Source organism: Mercenaria mercenaria, unplaced genomic scaffold (assembly GCF_021730395.1).
Source record: "Mercenaria mercenaria strain notata unplaced genomic scaffold, MADL_Memer_1 contig_5058, whole genome shotgun sequence".
Taxonomy (NCBI): domain Eukaryota; kingdom Metazoa; phylum Mollusca; class Bivalvia; order Venerida; family Veneridae; genus Mercenaria; species Mercenaria mercenaria.
The window spans coordinates 50,162-68,432 of NW_026463339.1; the positions used below are offsets into that span (position 1 = coordinate 50,162).

The 18,271-nt window shown below is 35.5% G+C and overlaps 1 protein-coding gene across 1 annotated transcript; it reads right to left on the reverse strand.

The window, feature by feature from the left end:
- Window positions 1-2,608: 2,608 nt before the first annotated feature.
- On the reverse strand, window positions 2,609-17,483 carry LOC123529936 (ninein-like protein). The gene is made up of 10 exons (XM_053535746.1): window positions 17,298-17,483; window positions 16,462-16,575; window positions 16,060-16,161; window positions 12,616-12,729; window positions 10,459-10,614; window positions 9,148-9,261; window positions 8,439-8,507; window positions 7,734-7,938; window positions 3,820-3,941; window positions 2,609-3,492 (listed from the first exon to the last, which is right to left on the reverse strand). The coding sequence occupies exons 1-10, from the start codon at window positions 17,466-17,468 to the stop codon at window positions 3,304-3,306; spliced, it is 1,356 nt and encodes a 451-aa protein (XP_053391721.1). The 5' UTR covers window positions 17,469-17,483; the 3' UTR covers window positions 2,609-3,303.
- Window positions 17,484-18,271: the final 788 nt, after the last annotated feature.

Sequence of the window (18,271 nt, forward strand, 5' to 3'; positions counted from 1 at the left end):
ATTGGTGGGAACATGAGAAACGACAGCACCGCAATATACGCCCAAAGGTATGACCTTTGGCCCCAGTGTGACCTTGACCTTGAAGCAAGCCATCCGAAACATGCGCTCTGCACGTCGACTCGGTGGTGAACATTTGTACCTAGTTTCTTAAAAATCCTTCAAGCAGTCCAAGACTTACAGAGCGGACACCAAGCAAAGTTATATGACCTTTGATTCCTAAGTGTGACCTGGACCTTGAAGCAAGTCATCCAAAACATGCGCTCTGCATGTCGTCTCGATGTGGTGAACATTTGTGTCAAGTTTCTTCGAAATCGTTCAAGAGTTAGAGCGGACATGAATTTGCTTCGACACCTAAATGTGACCTTGACCTTGAAGCAAGCCATCCGAAACATGCGCTCTGTATGTCATTTCGATGTGGTGAACATTTGTGCCAAGATTCTTCAAATACTTAAAGCAGTTCAAGAGTTACAGAGCGGACACGAAACAAAGTCATATGATCTTTGACCTCTAAGTGTAACCTTGACCTTGAAGCGAGCTATCCAAAACATGCACTCTACACATTGTCTCATTATTGGGAACATTTGTGTCAAAGAATATTAAAATCCCTTAATGGATGACAGAGTTATGTACAAGACAGGAAAAAAATCAAAGGCCTGAAGGGCCTGAGTCGGCTAATGATTGATGTACTGACAGTATAGTCTACCAGTTTCAGTTTGTTTTTAGTTTTTTTCTTAAAATTTCATAACACAGCTCGATATTTACCCAAAACATTATATCCAGATACGATTACACTTTTCTCCAGTTTCAACAATGTATTTTACAAATTGTGATGATACGAAGACATTTAGCAGCAATTGGCAGTATCTGACATTGAAGTTTACGGTTAAATTACCTCTTATTTAAATCTTTTCATAAAAAAGTTGTTTCGTTTCCTGAAAGCAGCCAAACATAGACGATCTACTTTCGATTTCAAAAACTACAAGAAAATACAATTTAATGTTTCGCCGATTTGTTTATTTCTCAAAAAATAAGAATTAAAATCATTTTTAATATCAGTAGTAACTAAACAAACCAGTAAGAGCTTCTTCTTCCGATAATTTATCCGTTTACTGACTGCAAAATTCAACCCACGCAAAGTTTATAGAAATCATACGATGCGTGTTTACGTTCAATGTGGGAGAATTAAGGCTGATCGGCTATGTTACCTAACGCATCCAGACGATTCAGATTTTGTTTTTAAAAAAGCATTGTGTGCGTTTCTGTAATTTTATATACGTTTTTATACGCTTAGAAATTATTAGACATGCGTATTTGCATTATTTCTATACGTAATTTACGCTAATACGCATCTTATCTGGAGCCCTGTGGAACTATTTTTTGTCTTTCGCTGGATGTTACCCAAGCTTTGTAAGCCTGCGCAATTCTTAAAATGCACATTTATGCTTAATGAGTTACATTCGAGTATTGCACAATTACAAGTCATAAATATGACAGATTACATCGTATATTGGTCATAGCAAAGGGAATTGACACAACTTAACTTCATTCATGCAGTGAACTGTTTGAAGTTTGAGAAATCTAATGGAACTACATCCCTTCACGTGTTATTCGGTCCATTTAGAGAATCGCTGAACAGCAATGACTCGTCAAAAGGCTTTCAGCCTTTAACCGACTCAAAAACATATTGACATTCGACTGTGACCTTAGAGTTAAGGATATGGGTAATGCACAAAACACATTGTAAATTCATGGGGAACATTAATTTTGTGTCAAGTAATGGACGAGTTATTGGCAGGAGAGGAAAAAACCTTCTCGACTCCTCTGGAGCATCGTCGCACATGCACATGTGTGAAGGGAAAATAAGTGCATCTAAAATCAGGATAAAAACACACTGCTCCAGAGTTACATGTGTAGCCTGTCCATCCTGGTCTGTGCAGCCTGTCCTAGGATGGTCTTGAAGACATCTAGGGACGGGGCTGACAATACCTCTTCTGGTAGCCTGTTCCAAAGTTGGATTCCGGAAGGGACGAATGAGTACTTGTATGCATTAACATGGGTGAATGGCTGAAGGGGGAATCTGTTTGCATGGTCTCTGGTGTGTACGCCAGTTAGAATCAGTAATTGGGCTTGGATGTCCACCAAGTAATTGATGACCTGGTACATCATTACTGTCTTGGTTTGTTGGCGACGAGATTCTAGTGTATCCCAGCTCAACTCTTGCATCAAGGTGGTAACGCTGCTGATGTGTCTGTAGTCAACAGTACAGAACCGGGCTGTCCTCCTTTGGACTTTCTCGAGCTTGTTGATGTTGGACCGGACGTGGGGGTCTCATACCGACGACGCATACTCGAGCTGAGGTAGAACCAATGATTTGTAGCAAGTTGCCTTGATGTCGCGTGGGCAATGTGATAGGTTCCTACACTTCCTTCGCGTTATTAGTCTGCTTTAGTGTTTGGCCATGGATGAAATATGAGCCATCTATGATATTTCGCATGTTAGTGATGCGAATCATCTCCACTAATATACAATGCATTACCACTAATATACAATGCAAATTTTATTCATGATGTCAATTAAATAGGAAATAAAATATAATAACTCTTTTAGTATTTTTTTTTTTTTGCATTTCAGGTGTACAAGTATCACAGACAACTGTAAATAAATTAAGAAGATTTCCCTACACAAGATATGAAAACACATGGTATATACAATATAAACAGATGGTACATGTATATACAAGAGTGTAAATATGTAATTTTTCATCCTCAAATTTAGGTAAAAATGGGTATATTTATCACATCCCTGAAATAATATGGCTGCACTATCGACAGTTGTCCATGTTTGTAATGACTACGTAAATATGAATATCAAAAGTGACACTACAAACCACTGAACTTTTGATATCTAGTTTCCTTCAACTTGAAAACCTCATAATTAAAGCTAAAGCTTCATTGTTTTTCATCCTCAGCTGCCAATAAGTATTTAACAAGATCTTACCAAACATGTTTTACATTAGTAGGCATCTGGATGTGGTCAACAGATATAATGGATTTGATTTCTAATACTCTATAATCTAGTGTTACTACAAAATGCTTAAAACACTGCAAAGTATTCAGAAATCGCAAGCATTGTGTGCTCATCATCGTCTTGCACTAAGATTTCGTGTAAAGCGACTTCTCACCTACTTAGGCAAACATTAGAATAAAACTAATAACCATCTATTATATTCCCCTGTTGAAGTGCAATCATAAACACTTTGAACACATACAAAGGTAGCATTTGCCACGAAATTTATAGTCTTGATCAAGTTATTGCTACTTTTGCCATTCTCTTGAGCATTCTGCGTAGATTATTACACTGGTCCTCAAGTCTGTAGCAGCGAGACACAGCATCTTTCTTCTGTTCCTCCACCCGAGACAGTTCGTCAATGAGGTCAGCATTCTCCTTGTATAGGTCCACTACCAGAGCATTCCTCTTCTCACTTGCCTCATACTGCAACAGTTAATTTATATATGTACATGAATTAACTATTACAACATTTGCAGTGAACCGTAGGAACAACTAACAGCACTTGACAATTTTTCATAAAAATTCACTGCAGTCATAAAGAGATGTACTAGGAGATGCACTAAGCTGACATCACTGCATGACATTTAATGAATTTAACAATTCAAAGGCAATAGGTAAGGCCAGTGGGAGAGTTTTAATTCACATAGAAAAGAATTATACAATTCCAAAAAGCAAAATTTCTAAGTCATGACATAACTGGACGAAGTACTCTGTAGGGAAATTAATGACACAGTTATCTAAATTACCCACCTGCTGCTTAAACTTGTCTATCTGACCATCAAGTATCTGCTGTAGTGTCGTTAGTTTTCTCATCAGTGATTCCTTCTGTCCTTCTAAGCTCTTCACTTCCTCATGGTGCTTTTCACTTGTCTCTGATATACAAACATAAATATAAGTACATGCTTATATCTGACTGATTAAAAATGATGTCTGGTTCGAGACCTATTTCAGTCTTAGGCTTTTCCTATTGAATTTTTGTGCTTGGTTTCACAATAGTCAGGACATTAGCTCGAAGAAATTGAAAATAATTTCTGAGCATTTTTTTTATTACAGATGCCTTGATATATAAAGTTCTGCCTAACATGTCAAACTACTGGATACAATTCTTAGTGCCCTGAAGAAAGCAAGAAAACACCACGAGGTATCTGCAACAAGAGCTGTCACAGGAGACACGCTCGACTATTTCGATGCTGGATAGTGAAACAGGGTTGTCACTGGAGTGTTTAATGACCAATTGTGGATGAAGATATTGCACAATAGCCTGAGTCTATGTCAAAAATATCAACTTAAAGTAATAGGTAAAGATAAAATGTATCAAAACACTATATAATTATATTCTAAGCAAAAAGGGGAATAATTCATTAAATATTTGTGCCAGAGTTATGCACCTTGTGTCACATGGTGTGGGTGATGATGTTGAACAACTATTTTAAGTTTGAATCAATTCAGTAATAACAAAGACAGAGTGAAAGTGTATCAAAACTTTAACCTGATATTCTAAGTAAAAAGGGGAAATAATTCATAAAAAATTGGTCCCAGAGTTATGCACCTTGTGTCATATAATAAGGGTGATGATAATGAACAATTGTTTAAGTTTGAATCAGATCCATTCAGTAGTAACAGAGATAGAGTGAAAGTGCATAAAAACTTTAACCTGAAATTCAAAGTAAAAAGGAGAATAATTCATGAAATGTTGTGCCAGAATTACGCATCTTGGGTCATATGATGTGGGTGATGATGCTGAACAACTATTTTAAGTTTGAATAAAATCCATTCAGTAATAACAGAGGTAGAGTGAAAGTGCACCAAAACTTTAACCTGAAATTTTAAGTAAAAAGGGGGAATAATTCATGAAAAAATGGTGTCAGAGTTATGCATCTTGTGTCATATGAAGTGGGTAATGATGTTGAACAACTATTTTAAGTTTGAATCAAATCCATTCAGTAATAACAGAGATAGAATGAAAGTGCATCAAAACTTTAACCTGAAAATCTAAGTGAAAAGGGGGGATAATTCATAAAATATTGGTGCCAGAGTTATGGCCCTTATGTCAAATGATGTGGATGATGATGAGGAATAAGTATTTCAAGTTTGAATCAAATCCATCAAGTAATTACAGAGATAAGTTGAAACAAGAGCCATGTTAGACATGGCCAATCCCCCAGCCGGGCATATTAGAATTGAAGGCTAAAGTTCCTGGCAAGTTAATGTCTGAAAGTATTAATTTTGGGGAAAGCTTTGAAGAACCGTTAAGTTGTGGTCCGCATCAAGGGTTTTAAAGATGTGGAAGAAAGAATAAGTCAGTGGTGAGGTGGTTTACTGCTAAATTTTTTAAATTTTCATGAACAGTATAGCTATGATGTTTTTCTATATGGCTACTATAAAAAGAAGGAACGGAAAGCTAACAGGGAACAAGAGTGCCAGAATGTCACAATATACGCCCGTCACAGCAAATTTCTTCACTCTAGCAGCTGTATTTGCAAATGGAATTTTAATTTTGTGGTTGTTTAGTAATGATTGTAAGTCTTTTGTTTTTCTAAGTCCACAAAAAAACTCCTTACCAGGTAGAGATATCTTAAAATACACCTAAAATTGGAAAGTAACATCCATGTTGTACCCTAGAAAAGTGGTCTTGTTTTTTCCTTACAGTCAATTATAAAAATGTTACAATATAAGTTATTTATAGAAACAACTAAGGGAAGTTAATCTTAAACAAGGAGCTGCGTTCAATAAACGCTTGATGCCCCCGGTGGCATCCTTGTCGATACAAAGCAACCTAAGTCCAAAATGAGGTCAGGTGATGTTTGAAGGTGAGGAATGGTCACAGATTACATCTGTATTAGTATCAGTTCATTCTTGTAAGCGGTATTAATGCTAGATGAAACGGTCCCATTTGGTTAACCAAGAGATGGCTCATATAAAGCAACCTAAGTCCAAAAAGAGGTCAAGGTCAATGTCAAACTGATGTCAGGTGATGTTTGAAGATGAGGAATGGTTACAGGTTACATCTGTATTAGTATCAATGTATCAATTCAATCTTGTAAGCGGTATTGATGCCAGACGAAACGGTCCCATTTGGTTAACCAATAGATGGCCCATATAAAGCAACCTAAGTCCAAAAAGAGGTAAAGGTCAAGGTCAAACTGAGGTCAGGTGATGTTTGAAGATGAGGAATGGTCACAGGTTACATCTGTATTAATATCAATTCATTCTTGTAAGCGGTATTGATGCTAGACGAAACGGTCCCATTTGGTTAACCAAGAGATGTCCCATATAAAGCAACCTAAGTCCAAAATGAGGTCAAGGTCAAATGGAGGTCAAGTTATGTCTGAAGGTGAGGAAAGGTCACAGGTTACATCTGCATTAGTATCAAGTCATTCTAGTAAGGGGTATTGATGCTAGACGAAACGGTCCCATTTGGTTAACCTCGTACGGACGGACGAACTGACGGATGAACGAACGGACGGAAGGACGGACGGACAGGACGATCACTATATGCCTCCCGCATCAGTAGATGCTGGGGGCATAAAAAAATATAAAAAATTGCAAGTCCACACAAAAATCTTTACCAGGTAGAGATTGGTCAAAATACACCCAAAACTGGATGTAGCATGCATGTTGTACTACAGAAAAGTGGTCTCGATTTTTCCCTACGACTAGTAATGAAAAAGTTACAATAAAAGCTATTTAAAGTAACAACAAAGGGAAATAATTCTAAAGAAGGGAACTGCGCATGAGACTTCGTCTCATGATGGTGTATAATTGTGCCAAGTTACATCAAAATCCCTCCATGCATGAAGAAGAAATGCTTCGGACAGTCATTCTTGTATCTGACCTTTGGCCTCTAAGTGTGACCTTGACCTTAGACCAAGGGACCTGGATCTTGCGCATGACACTCTGTCTCGTGGTGGTGAACATTTGTGTCAAGTTATATCAAAATTCCTCTATGCATGAAGAAGAAATGCTCCGGGCAAGGTTTTCATTCTTGTATCCTTTGACCTCTAAGTGTGACCTTGACCTTAGACCTAGGGACCTGGTTCTTGCGCAAGACACTCCGCCTCGTGGTGGTGAACATTTGTGCCAAGATATATCAAAATCCCACCATGCATGAAAAATATATGCTCCGGACAAATTTTTTAAAGAAAATATGATAAAGAAGAATAACTCAAAAAATAGACAAGGTAGAGTTATTGTTCTTGCACATTGCACTTCCTCCCAATGTGTTCTATCAGTGTATGAAGTTTGAAGAAAATCCCTCCAGTACTTTTGGAGTTATGTTCCAGACAAAGATCGTTGCGGACACACACGCATGGACGGAGAACATTTTTAATATCCCCTTCGATTTTGGTGGGGGGATAAAAAAGAGAAAGTGTAAAAAAACTTTAACCAAGGTGGGGACGTGGAAAGACGCCGACGTCGGGTTGAGTAGGATAGTTCTCCTTATACTCCGTATAGTCAAGCTAAAAATTACTTTTCAAAAATTATAACAGCTGAAATTGTTTGTGTCCTTTTCATAATAAACTTCTTTAAAGCATGTCCTGGGAATGTCCTTTATTCAAAATTCATTCACGTTAGATAATCAAACCTTTTAGTAAACCTTTGTTTTGTTTTTCTATGAACCTAAAGCAGTTTAATATATCAATGGTTAAGAATATGAAATATACCTTTAAACACTTTAGTTGAGGTTTCTTCCTTATTTTTCAGTAGTTCCTGTAGATCTCTGAGTGACCTCTGGTTGTCTACAAGGTCAATCTGTAACTTGGTATATTTCTGTAGATCTACCATGTTACTAGACTGCTCCTTCCACTGTTGTAGCTCCCGGATATGTTGAGACTGACTCACTGAAAAGTTTGTTGTTGCTTCCAGAAGCTGTAAAATAAGTTACTGCTGTTAGACATTTGAGGAAGCATGATCATTCTGTAATGGTTTTAGTTAGCCATGAAGGTATAAAAACGGGTTAGATTAAACAGTATCTTTCCAACTTAACCAGTAGATGGAAATCCAAGGGATTTCAAATTTGCAAACTTAGGCATTCTCCATATAATCCTGAAACTAAACAATGCAAAAGGTGCTTTCTAGGATGACCTCATATATAACCATTAAGAAAAGCATTCTCAACAAATTTAAGGCTGTGATAGGTACTACTAGAAGCCCACTTGACAGCTGCCAAGACAATGACATTATGACACTAAAAGTTCTTAAACAGCTATGACAATGTAATTAACTCTGTGGTAGCAGCATACACTTTTCAGCAAAGGAGATTTCATTGATCCATTGATTTTATATCAATCTATAACCACTGTCTAAGGCTTCATTACATATGAAGTTTCAGGTACTAATATGAATTTATTTATATGTAATATACATACCTTGTCACTGATTTTCTGTAACTGTGCCTCCAACTGTTTCTTCTCATCAAGAACTGATGTAAATCTACCCTGTAAATGTAAACATATTTTCAAAAACTTGAAAATTTATTATAACATTGTAAATAAATATGAATAAAAAATAATTTTGACAGACTCTGATGATAGTTTTGTTTATATAAAGTTTTTTTCCAAAGTCTCATTCATCATTAAGGTACACAGGGACCTAGTATAATGGAGGGCAAAAGTAGGCACAGGCACATCAAGAACCATTAAAAAAGATAACCAAAGTTCAATTACATGAATCCAGAAGACACTTACGCATTTGTATCTCCAAACATTCTATTTGAATTTCATATTACATGAATGTTTCAAATTTACAGAAATTTCAATATTTTTACAGGTTTTCAACAAAACTGTATTGAAATATTAGTGCCTGTATTTACAACAACATGTTGCTGATTTAATCCCCTTACAGCTCTGTAGCAATGACTGAAATGATAACAGATACAGCAAGTCTTTCTCTTTTTAATTTTCCTTAATTTTTCAACAAGCATATCAATTTTATCTCGTTTTCAAGTTTTGACATCCTTAAAAGGTCTCGGTAATAAATGGTCTGCCATGAAAGTTGTATTGTCAACTAAATGTTTAAAGAAGCAGATGTTTAAGATATAAAGAGTATAATTAGGATGAAAAACTGCTACATAATAACCTTATCCTCATGTTCCTCTTTCTGTGCTGTACTGGCCTTATTCAACTGTTCCTTTAAGGACTTCGCAAGATGTGATACCTTGTCTCGCTCCTTGCATACATCCTCATACTTTTTCTATAGGAAATAAGAAAATATAATAAATTTGGATGTGTGTCATTACTGAACAATGCTCCTCCCTTTGTGAGATATAATGGTGTCAGTTTTCTTTGCCTGATCTGGATTATGTGTTTAATACAGTTTTCAAAAGCATTTCAGTTACATCATGGGCACCAGTCAGCCTAACCCGTGTTCCAAGATTCCATACCACCACTGACCTATTCACTGCAAGTGAAAACTTCCCCTAATGTCAATGAATCAAATGATTTACTTCAAATATATTGTCTTCTGTTAATTTGTTTTGGAATGGTGTGTGTTACAAGGAAATTAAAATCACAACCTATCAACTGTTTTTGAGTAATAGTTATTTGCCCTGAATATTGGTCAAACTGGGGCTAACCAAATTATATAAAATGCTGAGTTTCAAATAATTGTGCCACCTGTGTACTCAGTGTGTAACCTCTTAAATATTGAAAAATTTAACTTACATGTTTCATGGGTGCAGTTTTAAAAGCATACATGACCTATGTAATATACACTAAGAAGTTAAATAAATAGAAGAATCGATGATTTAACTTCTCTCTTTTGTCTCACACTCTATTGTTGACTATCAAAACATAACAGTCCTATTTAATTTTGTAATACTAACAGGTTCAATGTTTGTTAAAACAAGAGCTGTCCGTAAGACAGCCAAGCTCGACTATTCGAAATATTGTCACAGAAGCAGGAAATTATTACCCAAAATGTTAAATATCGAAAGAGTTTTAAGTTCGAAAGGGGACATAATTTGACCAAAATGCAAATCAAAGTTATGGGACTTGATGCTATCAACTAGTTTTGTAACCCCGAAGAAGCAATGATGCAGCAAGTTTCAATTCCATATCTGCATTAGTTTTGGAGATAGTAACTTGCATGTAAAATTTTAACCTCCAAAAACAACAAAACCTTCAGGTACCTTAAATGGTGCACATAGAAAGACAGCATATTCCTAGAGCATATGCTGCAACCAATACCAGCTAAAGTATTCAAATATCAATACAACATATAACTCAGTGAGCATAGAATAAATTTCACACTTCCATTTCCAATCTGTGGTCTAAAACCTGCAACAATCAAAAGCTCTACAAATACTACATGTGCAAAGCATTAACAGAACAAGTAATATGTTATGTATTTTCAGCATCAAACACTCTATCCCCATGTGCATGATGTAACCTGTAGTAGTTTATATTTGTCCTTGTATCTCTGAGCATCCTTCAGCTCTCTCTCACACTGCATCATCTTAGCTTCAGTATCAGCCAGTTTATCCTGAGTTTCCATCAATGTTTCTTCTACCACAGACTGACCAATGGTCATCTGACCATAGTCAAACTATCAAATACAACATCTCTAATAAAAAGTCTAAAACGTCTTGAAGGAGACTTTTCTCACATCAAAAATGCAAAATGTAAGAATAAGTTTTCTATGATCAAACAAACCAACCATAAGAAAGACTTTTGATAAATTATATTGCAATTAACAAATTTACTGTATGAGCTTTATTTATACTACAGTTGAACTTAGTTAACTCAAACTTGTCGGGACCGACAAAATCTGTTCGAATTATTGGTAGTTTGAGTTATCGAACAATTTACATTACACAGGAATTTTTCTGGGACCTGACAATGAATTCGAGTGAAGGGTGGTGAGTTATCCGAGTTGAAGCAAACAAAGTTTGACTGTAATTTATTATTGGCCAGTTGTAAAACATTTTCTACTGTCTCTATTAATCACTACTGACAAGTCATTCTGGATGGTATCCAATATCATGAGGGTATGAGAATGAGAAACCAGATTCTCTGAATACTGAGTGCCATGCAATGGAGCTACTGATACTATTTTACAAATATTTTGTATAATACAGTAAAGGAATGTACCAATGACCATTCAATGTGGGCAGTTTACCACTTGGCTACCGACTGAATGAGACTATTAACAAATTTTCATAATTTAAAAGAAAAACCATGTATACAACTTACATAATATGGATTTTCATGAAAATTCATTTCTCACATGCGATCAGTACTAAACTGATATCCAGTTATTTTTCGAGAAATCAATTCATAATTTATAAACTCTATTTTCCTAAATTAATCAAATGAAACAGAAGGAAGCTGTTTTGTAGAATCAAATCTTGCTGTGGTAGTTGCTACCTTAAGTCTGTAAAGTCATGAAAGCTTATGACAAATGCTCCAAACAAAATTTTGACCATCAAGGTCTAATTGTCCTATCTTGTCCATGGTAAAAATGAATAATTACAAAAAAAAGAAAAGTTGAATGTGACATTTTATAGCAATTTTTAGATGTTATCCTGGCATAGGTAGGCCGGGACTATTCTCAGTGCTTGATGGTATAATATAAGCAATGTGTAAAACTTTAACATTACAATAAGCATATTCTAAGTCGAAAAGGGGCCATAATTCTGTCAAAATGCTTGATAGAGTTGCCTCCTCCTTTTTACAGACTGGAGTCATGATGGTAAACAAGTATGCAAAATATGAAAGCAATATCTCAATGGACTTTGAAAATATTTGGGGTGGTACGCAAACTTTAACATTTATTCTAAGTCGAAAAGGGGCCATAATTCAGTCAAAATGCTTGATATAGTTGCCGCCTCCTTTTTACAGACTGAGGTCATGATGGTAAACAAGTATGCAAAATATGAAAGCAATATCTCAATGGACTTTGAAAATATTTGGGGTGGTATGCAAACTTCAACATTTATTCTAAGTCGAAAAGGGGCCATAATTCAGTCAAAATGATTGAGAGAGTTGCGTCCTCCTTTAAACAGACTGGGGTCATGTTGGTAAACAAGTATGCAAAATATGAAAACAATATCTCAATGGACTTTGAAAATATTTGGGGTGGTACGCAAACTTTAACATTTGTGACGCTCACGCTAGCGCTGACGCCGGGGCGAGTAGGATAGCTCCCCTATTCTTCGAATAGTCGAGCTAATGAAAAACAAACTGGACGTTTCTGCACATTTAAAGAACAGGTTACTAGTACATCTGCAAACACAATAATTGGGTACAGAAATTTTCATACTTCTAATGTCCAAAGTTTGATGCATAACTACTAAGGACAATGTGTTTTTATCTGTAAAGGGATGCATAGAGTAACAGCTGAAACTGCCTTATGGGTCATGTATATTAAGCAGCCATTTTTCTTAAGCAGCCAGTAACTAACTTCCAAACTGACTTAATTTCAACTTGACTTAAGCAGCAACTTGCCTTAGATAGGCAGATTGTATCACTCTACTGGTTGGCTGTTTAAGGCAAGTTTTATTGTAAAAAAGAAGTATCCTACAAGCCTAAGCATGCATGTATTTACCTGAAGGTGTGAGTATTTCTTGGCCATGTCTTCCACTTCTTCAAACTTATTCTGTATATCAACAAGTCTTTCTTCCAGTTCCGACTTTTCTCGTGTCAGCTCATTTATTGCTCTCTGTGAAAGGGTGAAATGTGTAGCATGCACTAACAGTAAAAGGTGACATAAAAGTGAAGTGATCGCTATACTAAACCAATGATTTACTTTAATGGCAGAATGTGAAGGAAAACAGTATTATCTCTAGAAACATTACAAGCAAGCAATCTGAATGGCTGTTTTATAGTAAAGAAGAGCCAGGCATAATTTGTTACTGAAACTGTAATAAAAATGTATATTGTGCAACAACTGTTTACAATCGAGCTGAAGATTACACTTTGTGGACCAAACTCAGTTATTTTTTTTTGTGCAATTCTGTAGTTATTTAAACAGTGTTAAAAATTCTGATTTCCATTATTTTGGAGGTTATCTGTATTCAATGATGCATAATGGTATTTAAAACCTAAAAAGAAATCATTAAACAAGAGGGCCATGATGGCCCTATATCGATCACCTGTTATCATTGCACTTGAGGACAAGAAGGTCCTCAGTAAAATATCAAAGTCCAAAGGACAGGAACAACAAAGGGAAAAATTTAACCAAAAAGAAAAAAAAATTCTTAGAAGGTGTAGATATGTCAAAATACACCTAAAAATTGGAGGTACCATCCATGCTGTACCACAGAAAAGTGGTCTCGGTTTTTCCCTACGGCCAATAATAAAAAAGTTACTAAAAATAAGCTATTTATAGTAACGTAAAAGGGAAGTAATTAAAAAAATAAATATTGTAAGTGAACAAAAGAAGGATCTGCCAAATAAATCTGTTGACATAAATGAAATTTCAGATCAGTATCTTCATTAGTTATGGAGATATACCCATTTTAATTTGAAATAAAGGGAGGTAATTTGACATAAAACCAGTCTATAGTTATCTACCCTGATTGTCTCTGTCCATCTAATAACAATAATGAAATTTCAAATAAGTCCTATAAAAAAACTTACTGATATAAATCAATTTTGATTACAATCAGGGGAGGTAATCAGATATAAAATAACTCTGGAACCTACGATTGGATCTGATTCGTCATGGAATCCAAGATTTATTGTTGTTGAAGATATTTTGGAAGTTTGTATCAAATAAAACAATAAATGAAGTCTCTATATGGCTGCAAAAGCCAAAATAGCCAATTCTGGACGTTTAAGGGGCCATAACTCTGGAACCCATGATGGAATCTGGCCAGTTGAAGAAAGGAAGCAAGATTTCGGGGTGATACAAATTGTGTGCAAGTTTGGTTAAAATCAAATCATAAATGAAGCTGTTATTGTGCAGACAAGGTCAAAATAGCTAATTTTGGCCCTTTCAGGGGCCATCACTCTGGAACCCATAATGGAATCTTGCCAGTTCAAGAAAGGAACCAAGATTTTATGGTGATACAAGTTGTGTGCAAGTTTGGTTAAATTCAAATCATAAATGAAGCTGCTATTGTGCAGACAAGGTCAAAATAGCTAATTCTGGCCCTTTAAGGGGCCATAACTCTGAAACCCATAAAGGAATCTGGCCAGTTCAAGAAAGAAACCAAGATCTCGTGGTGATACAAGTTGTGTGCCAGTTTGGTAAAAATCAAATCATAAATAAAGCTGCTATTGTGCAGACAAGGTCAAAATAGCTAATTTTGGCCCTTTCAGGGGCCATAACTCTGGAACCCATAATAGGATCTGGCCAGTTCAAGAAAGGAACCGTGATCTTATGGTGATACAAGTTGTGTGCAAGTTTGGTTAAAATAAAATCATAAATGAAACCACTATCGTGCAGACAAGGAATTGTTGACGCATGGACGCACGTACGGACGGACTGACGACGGACGAAGGGTGATCACAAAAGCTCACCTTATCACTATGTGACAGGTGAGCTAAAAAAACCTGATAGGGAAATATAAAATAAAGATTATGATACAAAATAAAATTCTTAAGCTATCCCTTAAAAGTGATTTCTAAAACTACAGTGAAACAGTTTTTGAGGTTGTCCTTTGTATACAGTGACAGTTAGTCAAGGGCAGCCTGCAGGCCCGTGTGCAGGATTTGTTTGCTGGGGGAGCTCTACCCGGGGTGGGTTCGGGAGGGGTAACCCCTCCCGATTGCGATTTTTTTTTAATATGGCACATGAATAGATGCATTTTCCTGCTACCTGAAACACCTTTAAGGATGCATGAATGTATCATATATTTAAGGAAAAGTCTACTTTTTAATCATTTCATCAAGCCTTTTCAATGTATGTATGATTGTACAGTCACAGTGTATGGACTTATTTTTCTGTATGATACCCAGTTGAAAAAAATGTTGAAGTTTTAAGATGATTATTAAGTAGACTAGCTCCTAGACTATGATAAAAAAAAATTCACATTTTTATGATTTCATGTAGTGAACTGAGCCAGTCTATATACTATGTCCAATATTACAATTTTAACATCAGTCCTCTTAGAAAATCTTTTGTCTCTATGAACATAAAAAAGAAAAAAAAAACATAGAAATACCGTAATTATCAGTCTAGTGGCTAGTCTAATTATTAAGGGTATCCTATTTGCAAAATGGCCAAATGTTTTTAGATTTCCAACAAAACAAACAAAGTATTATGACAATTACTATTTACATCATAGATTTCAAATGACAATGAACTCTTAAATGTACCAGAGATCTATAAAAATAAATAGATGTGTATTTTATACTTCTTTGACTGTACAAACTATAACATCACAGCACATATTAAATGATATTTTTATGTATAAACACCTCATAAGCAACGAGTTTTAGATGTGTTTTGTAAGATTTACTGAGAAACTACTTTTAAAACTATGAGAGTTTTTAAGTAAGGTTATTGGACCCAAAAGAGTAAAACTGATACAGTAGTTTCAAATTCATAATTGTTGTAAAGTAAAAAGATAGGATAAATATCTATCAATTTAATAAATTTGGGGAATGTGCCTTAATGTAAAAATGAAATACAACCATCATAATGTTTCAATTTTCAGATTCATTTTAAGATTTACTTAACAAAACCAACAATGTTCTGATCATTTTATAACACTTCCAAAGAGTAAAAAACATAATAGTTTCTCCACTACCCAATCAAGTAATGATCAAGCGATCAATGAAGCATGCACAGATCTGTAAACTTTTACCTGTGACATGCCTGGGGCTAATTTCCACTACCGAATACGGTTTTATGGCTCTTTAGCCTGTGTATTGCTGTCAAATCAAGCCAGTTGCGCTGGTGTATAAATTTGTTAATCGAGGGGCCCATAGTAATAAAAATCGTAACTAGCCAGCCAGCTGGGGGGGCCCGGGCCCCCTGGCCCCCCACCTGGACACGTGCCTGGCCTGACTAATGTAAAAGGATATATCTCTATCAACATACCTGAGCATGTTCTGGCACTTGTTGAGGTGAAATGTCAGATGATCTTTCCTGGATGTGTTCACACAGTTCTAAATTATCCCTCTTTAATTTTTCAACTTCTCTCTGAATAGATGAAATAATATCAACAATTAGTCAAAAGATAGAATGCTACTTACATTTACCTTTTTGACACAGCTCTGCAACTATGTTGTTTCTCAATAAAAAGAAATTTGCATTTTAGAAAGACAAACTGCACAAATCATGTTTCAATGACTGTCTACACATTACAAGGTTGACAACAACTTCAGCAAGATATGCTTTATTGTTGACATTATGTACAGAAAGACATTACATAAAGTTGAAACTAACTTGGTATCTCAAATTTCAAGAGAACAAGAGTTTCACTTCGACTTAATTATTTACCTGTAGGTCAGAAACACTGTAAGCCTGTCTCTGTAAGTCAGTAACTTCCTGTGATAGTGTGTTCACCTTCTTCTCTAGAGTAACTTTCTCCATTACTAATGCATCATAGGCAGCCTGCAATAATGGTAGATTTCCCTGCATTCTGGTTTATCATATTCTAACACTTCTAAGCAGAGTCTAAACTTTCTTGTTTGTTGTAACACTGTTACCTGTTACAGCAAATCTGATTATACAGGAATCATTATTATTATACCAGATTTATACAGCGCCCTTTTCATGATAAACACATTCAAAGGCGCTTTACATATAGAAAACGCAGCCACACAGGGTGCGAACTTCATCCGCTACTAGTACACAGACCAATTTGATTACAGGGACAGAGTGAGATAAAGCCCCCAGAACAGGTAGAGAGAAATTGTTTTTAGACACAGGCCTGTTCGGCTAACTTAGCCTAGCTCTTTGTGAATAGAGTCTGGTTCTTTAATGTACCCAGTGTATAGCACTGATACATGTTAAGCTGTCCTTCCTGGGAAGAACCAGTACAGACCTCTTGAATCGGAATCTGGTTAACCTGTTTTGCTTTAATATGTACCAGTGTAAAAAAGCTAGACTACTTATAATATATGAGACTAAGGTTTTAATTGCACCATAATTATAGTGGAATTATAGTGGAAGGAATAGAAATACAGACCAGTCATATTTCTCACTGTTCTACCTTCTAGGTAAATATCTGAGACATCCCCTGTACCTAATGCAACTAAACAGAATGTAGAAATATATACAGACCATTCATTGAATAAGTAATACAGTACTCTATATGTTTTTGTTTCAATTACCTTATCTTTGCCACTCTGTTTCGAAGACTCAACAAACTGTGTTTTTACAGCAGTTATTGCTCCTTCTTTCTCAGCAAGCAGTTCATCAATACGAGCTTCTAAAGCTTGCTTTGTGCTCTCTAGTGCTTTCTGCATCTCTATCTGTCCCTTCTCTGCCTGTAAATTTAACATCAAAATATCCAACTGAATATTTGAACAAACCAAATGCATCAGAATACATCACATTAGCAACTTCTTAAGCAGGAAAGACAAAATATTCATATACTCACAGTATCAGGTAAGCTTCAAGAGTATTACCCCATCATTTTGGTTTGAATTGTATATTGGCAAAACTGGACTGGATGTATGATAAGTGTCAAAAAATATAATATTTTCCATCTGCTGTTTCTTTTTATTTAAGTGTTGTATTTTTTAACAAAACATCTACTGAAGACTAGATGTATTCAGCATTTCATAAAACTGCTTTTTAAGTTAATATATATATTAAGTTAGCACTAAATTAATTGTCATAAACATCTCATAAAGAGTGTTTTTCACACTGAAGAATGACACATGTTCATGCAATAAACAATAATAAATAATAAACTTGGAACTTGGGAAGAAGAACATCTAGCATGTCATTATCAACTGAGTGGTTTGATTTTGAGGTCCAAGAGTCAATATGCATGTATCAATAAAAGAATTGCAAATGGACTAATCTATGGATTTTAATACCCATAAAACTTGTTTGAATTGCATATCATGTAATTTTAACTGTGTATTTACATCTGATGCTCTAATCTACTTGCTTATTATTGGTTTTCACCTTCCAGCAAGTCTATATATGTAATGGCAAGGCCTTTTAAATACAACAAATGCAACATCTCTCCTGGGAAGATTTACCAAAGGATTCCATCAAAGTTCTTTTCATTATGACTCAATGGCAAGAGTAAAATTTCATCTAGCCATTTCTTTTGTTTGTTTTGTTTTTGTTG

Bases quoted from the DNA above. Each gene is read 5' to 3' on its own strand.
- LOC123529936 (XM_053535746.1), bottom strand. From the start codon at position 17,468: ATGTTAAATTTACAGGCAGAGAAGGGACAGATAGAGATGCAGAAAGCA. The intron at 9,262-10,458 runs GTTACATCATGC...TATTTCCTATAG, and splicing joins ACAAATATAAACTACTACAG to AAAAAGTATGAGGATGTATG. The intron at 8,508-9,147 runs GTTATTATGTAG...TTACATTTACAG, and splicing joins AAGAGGAACATGAGGATAAG to GGTAGATTTACATCAGTTCT.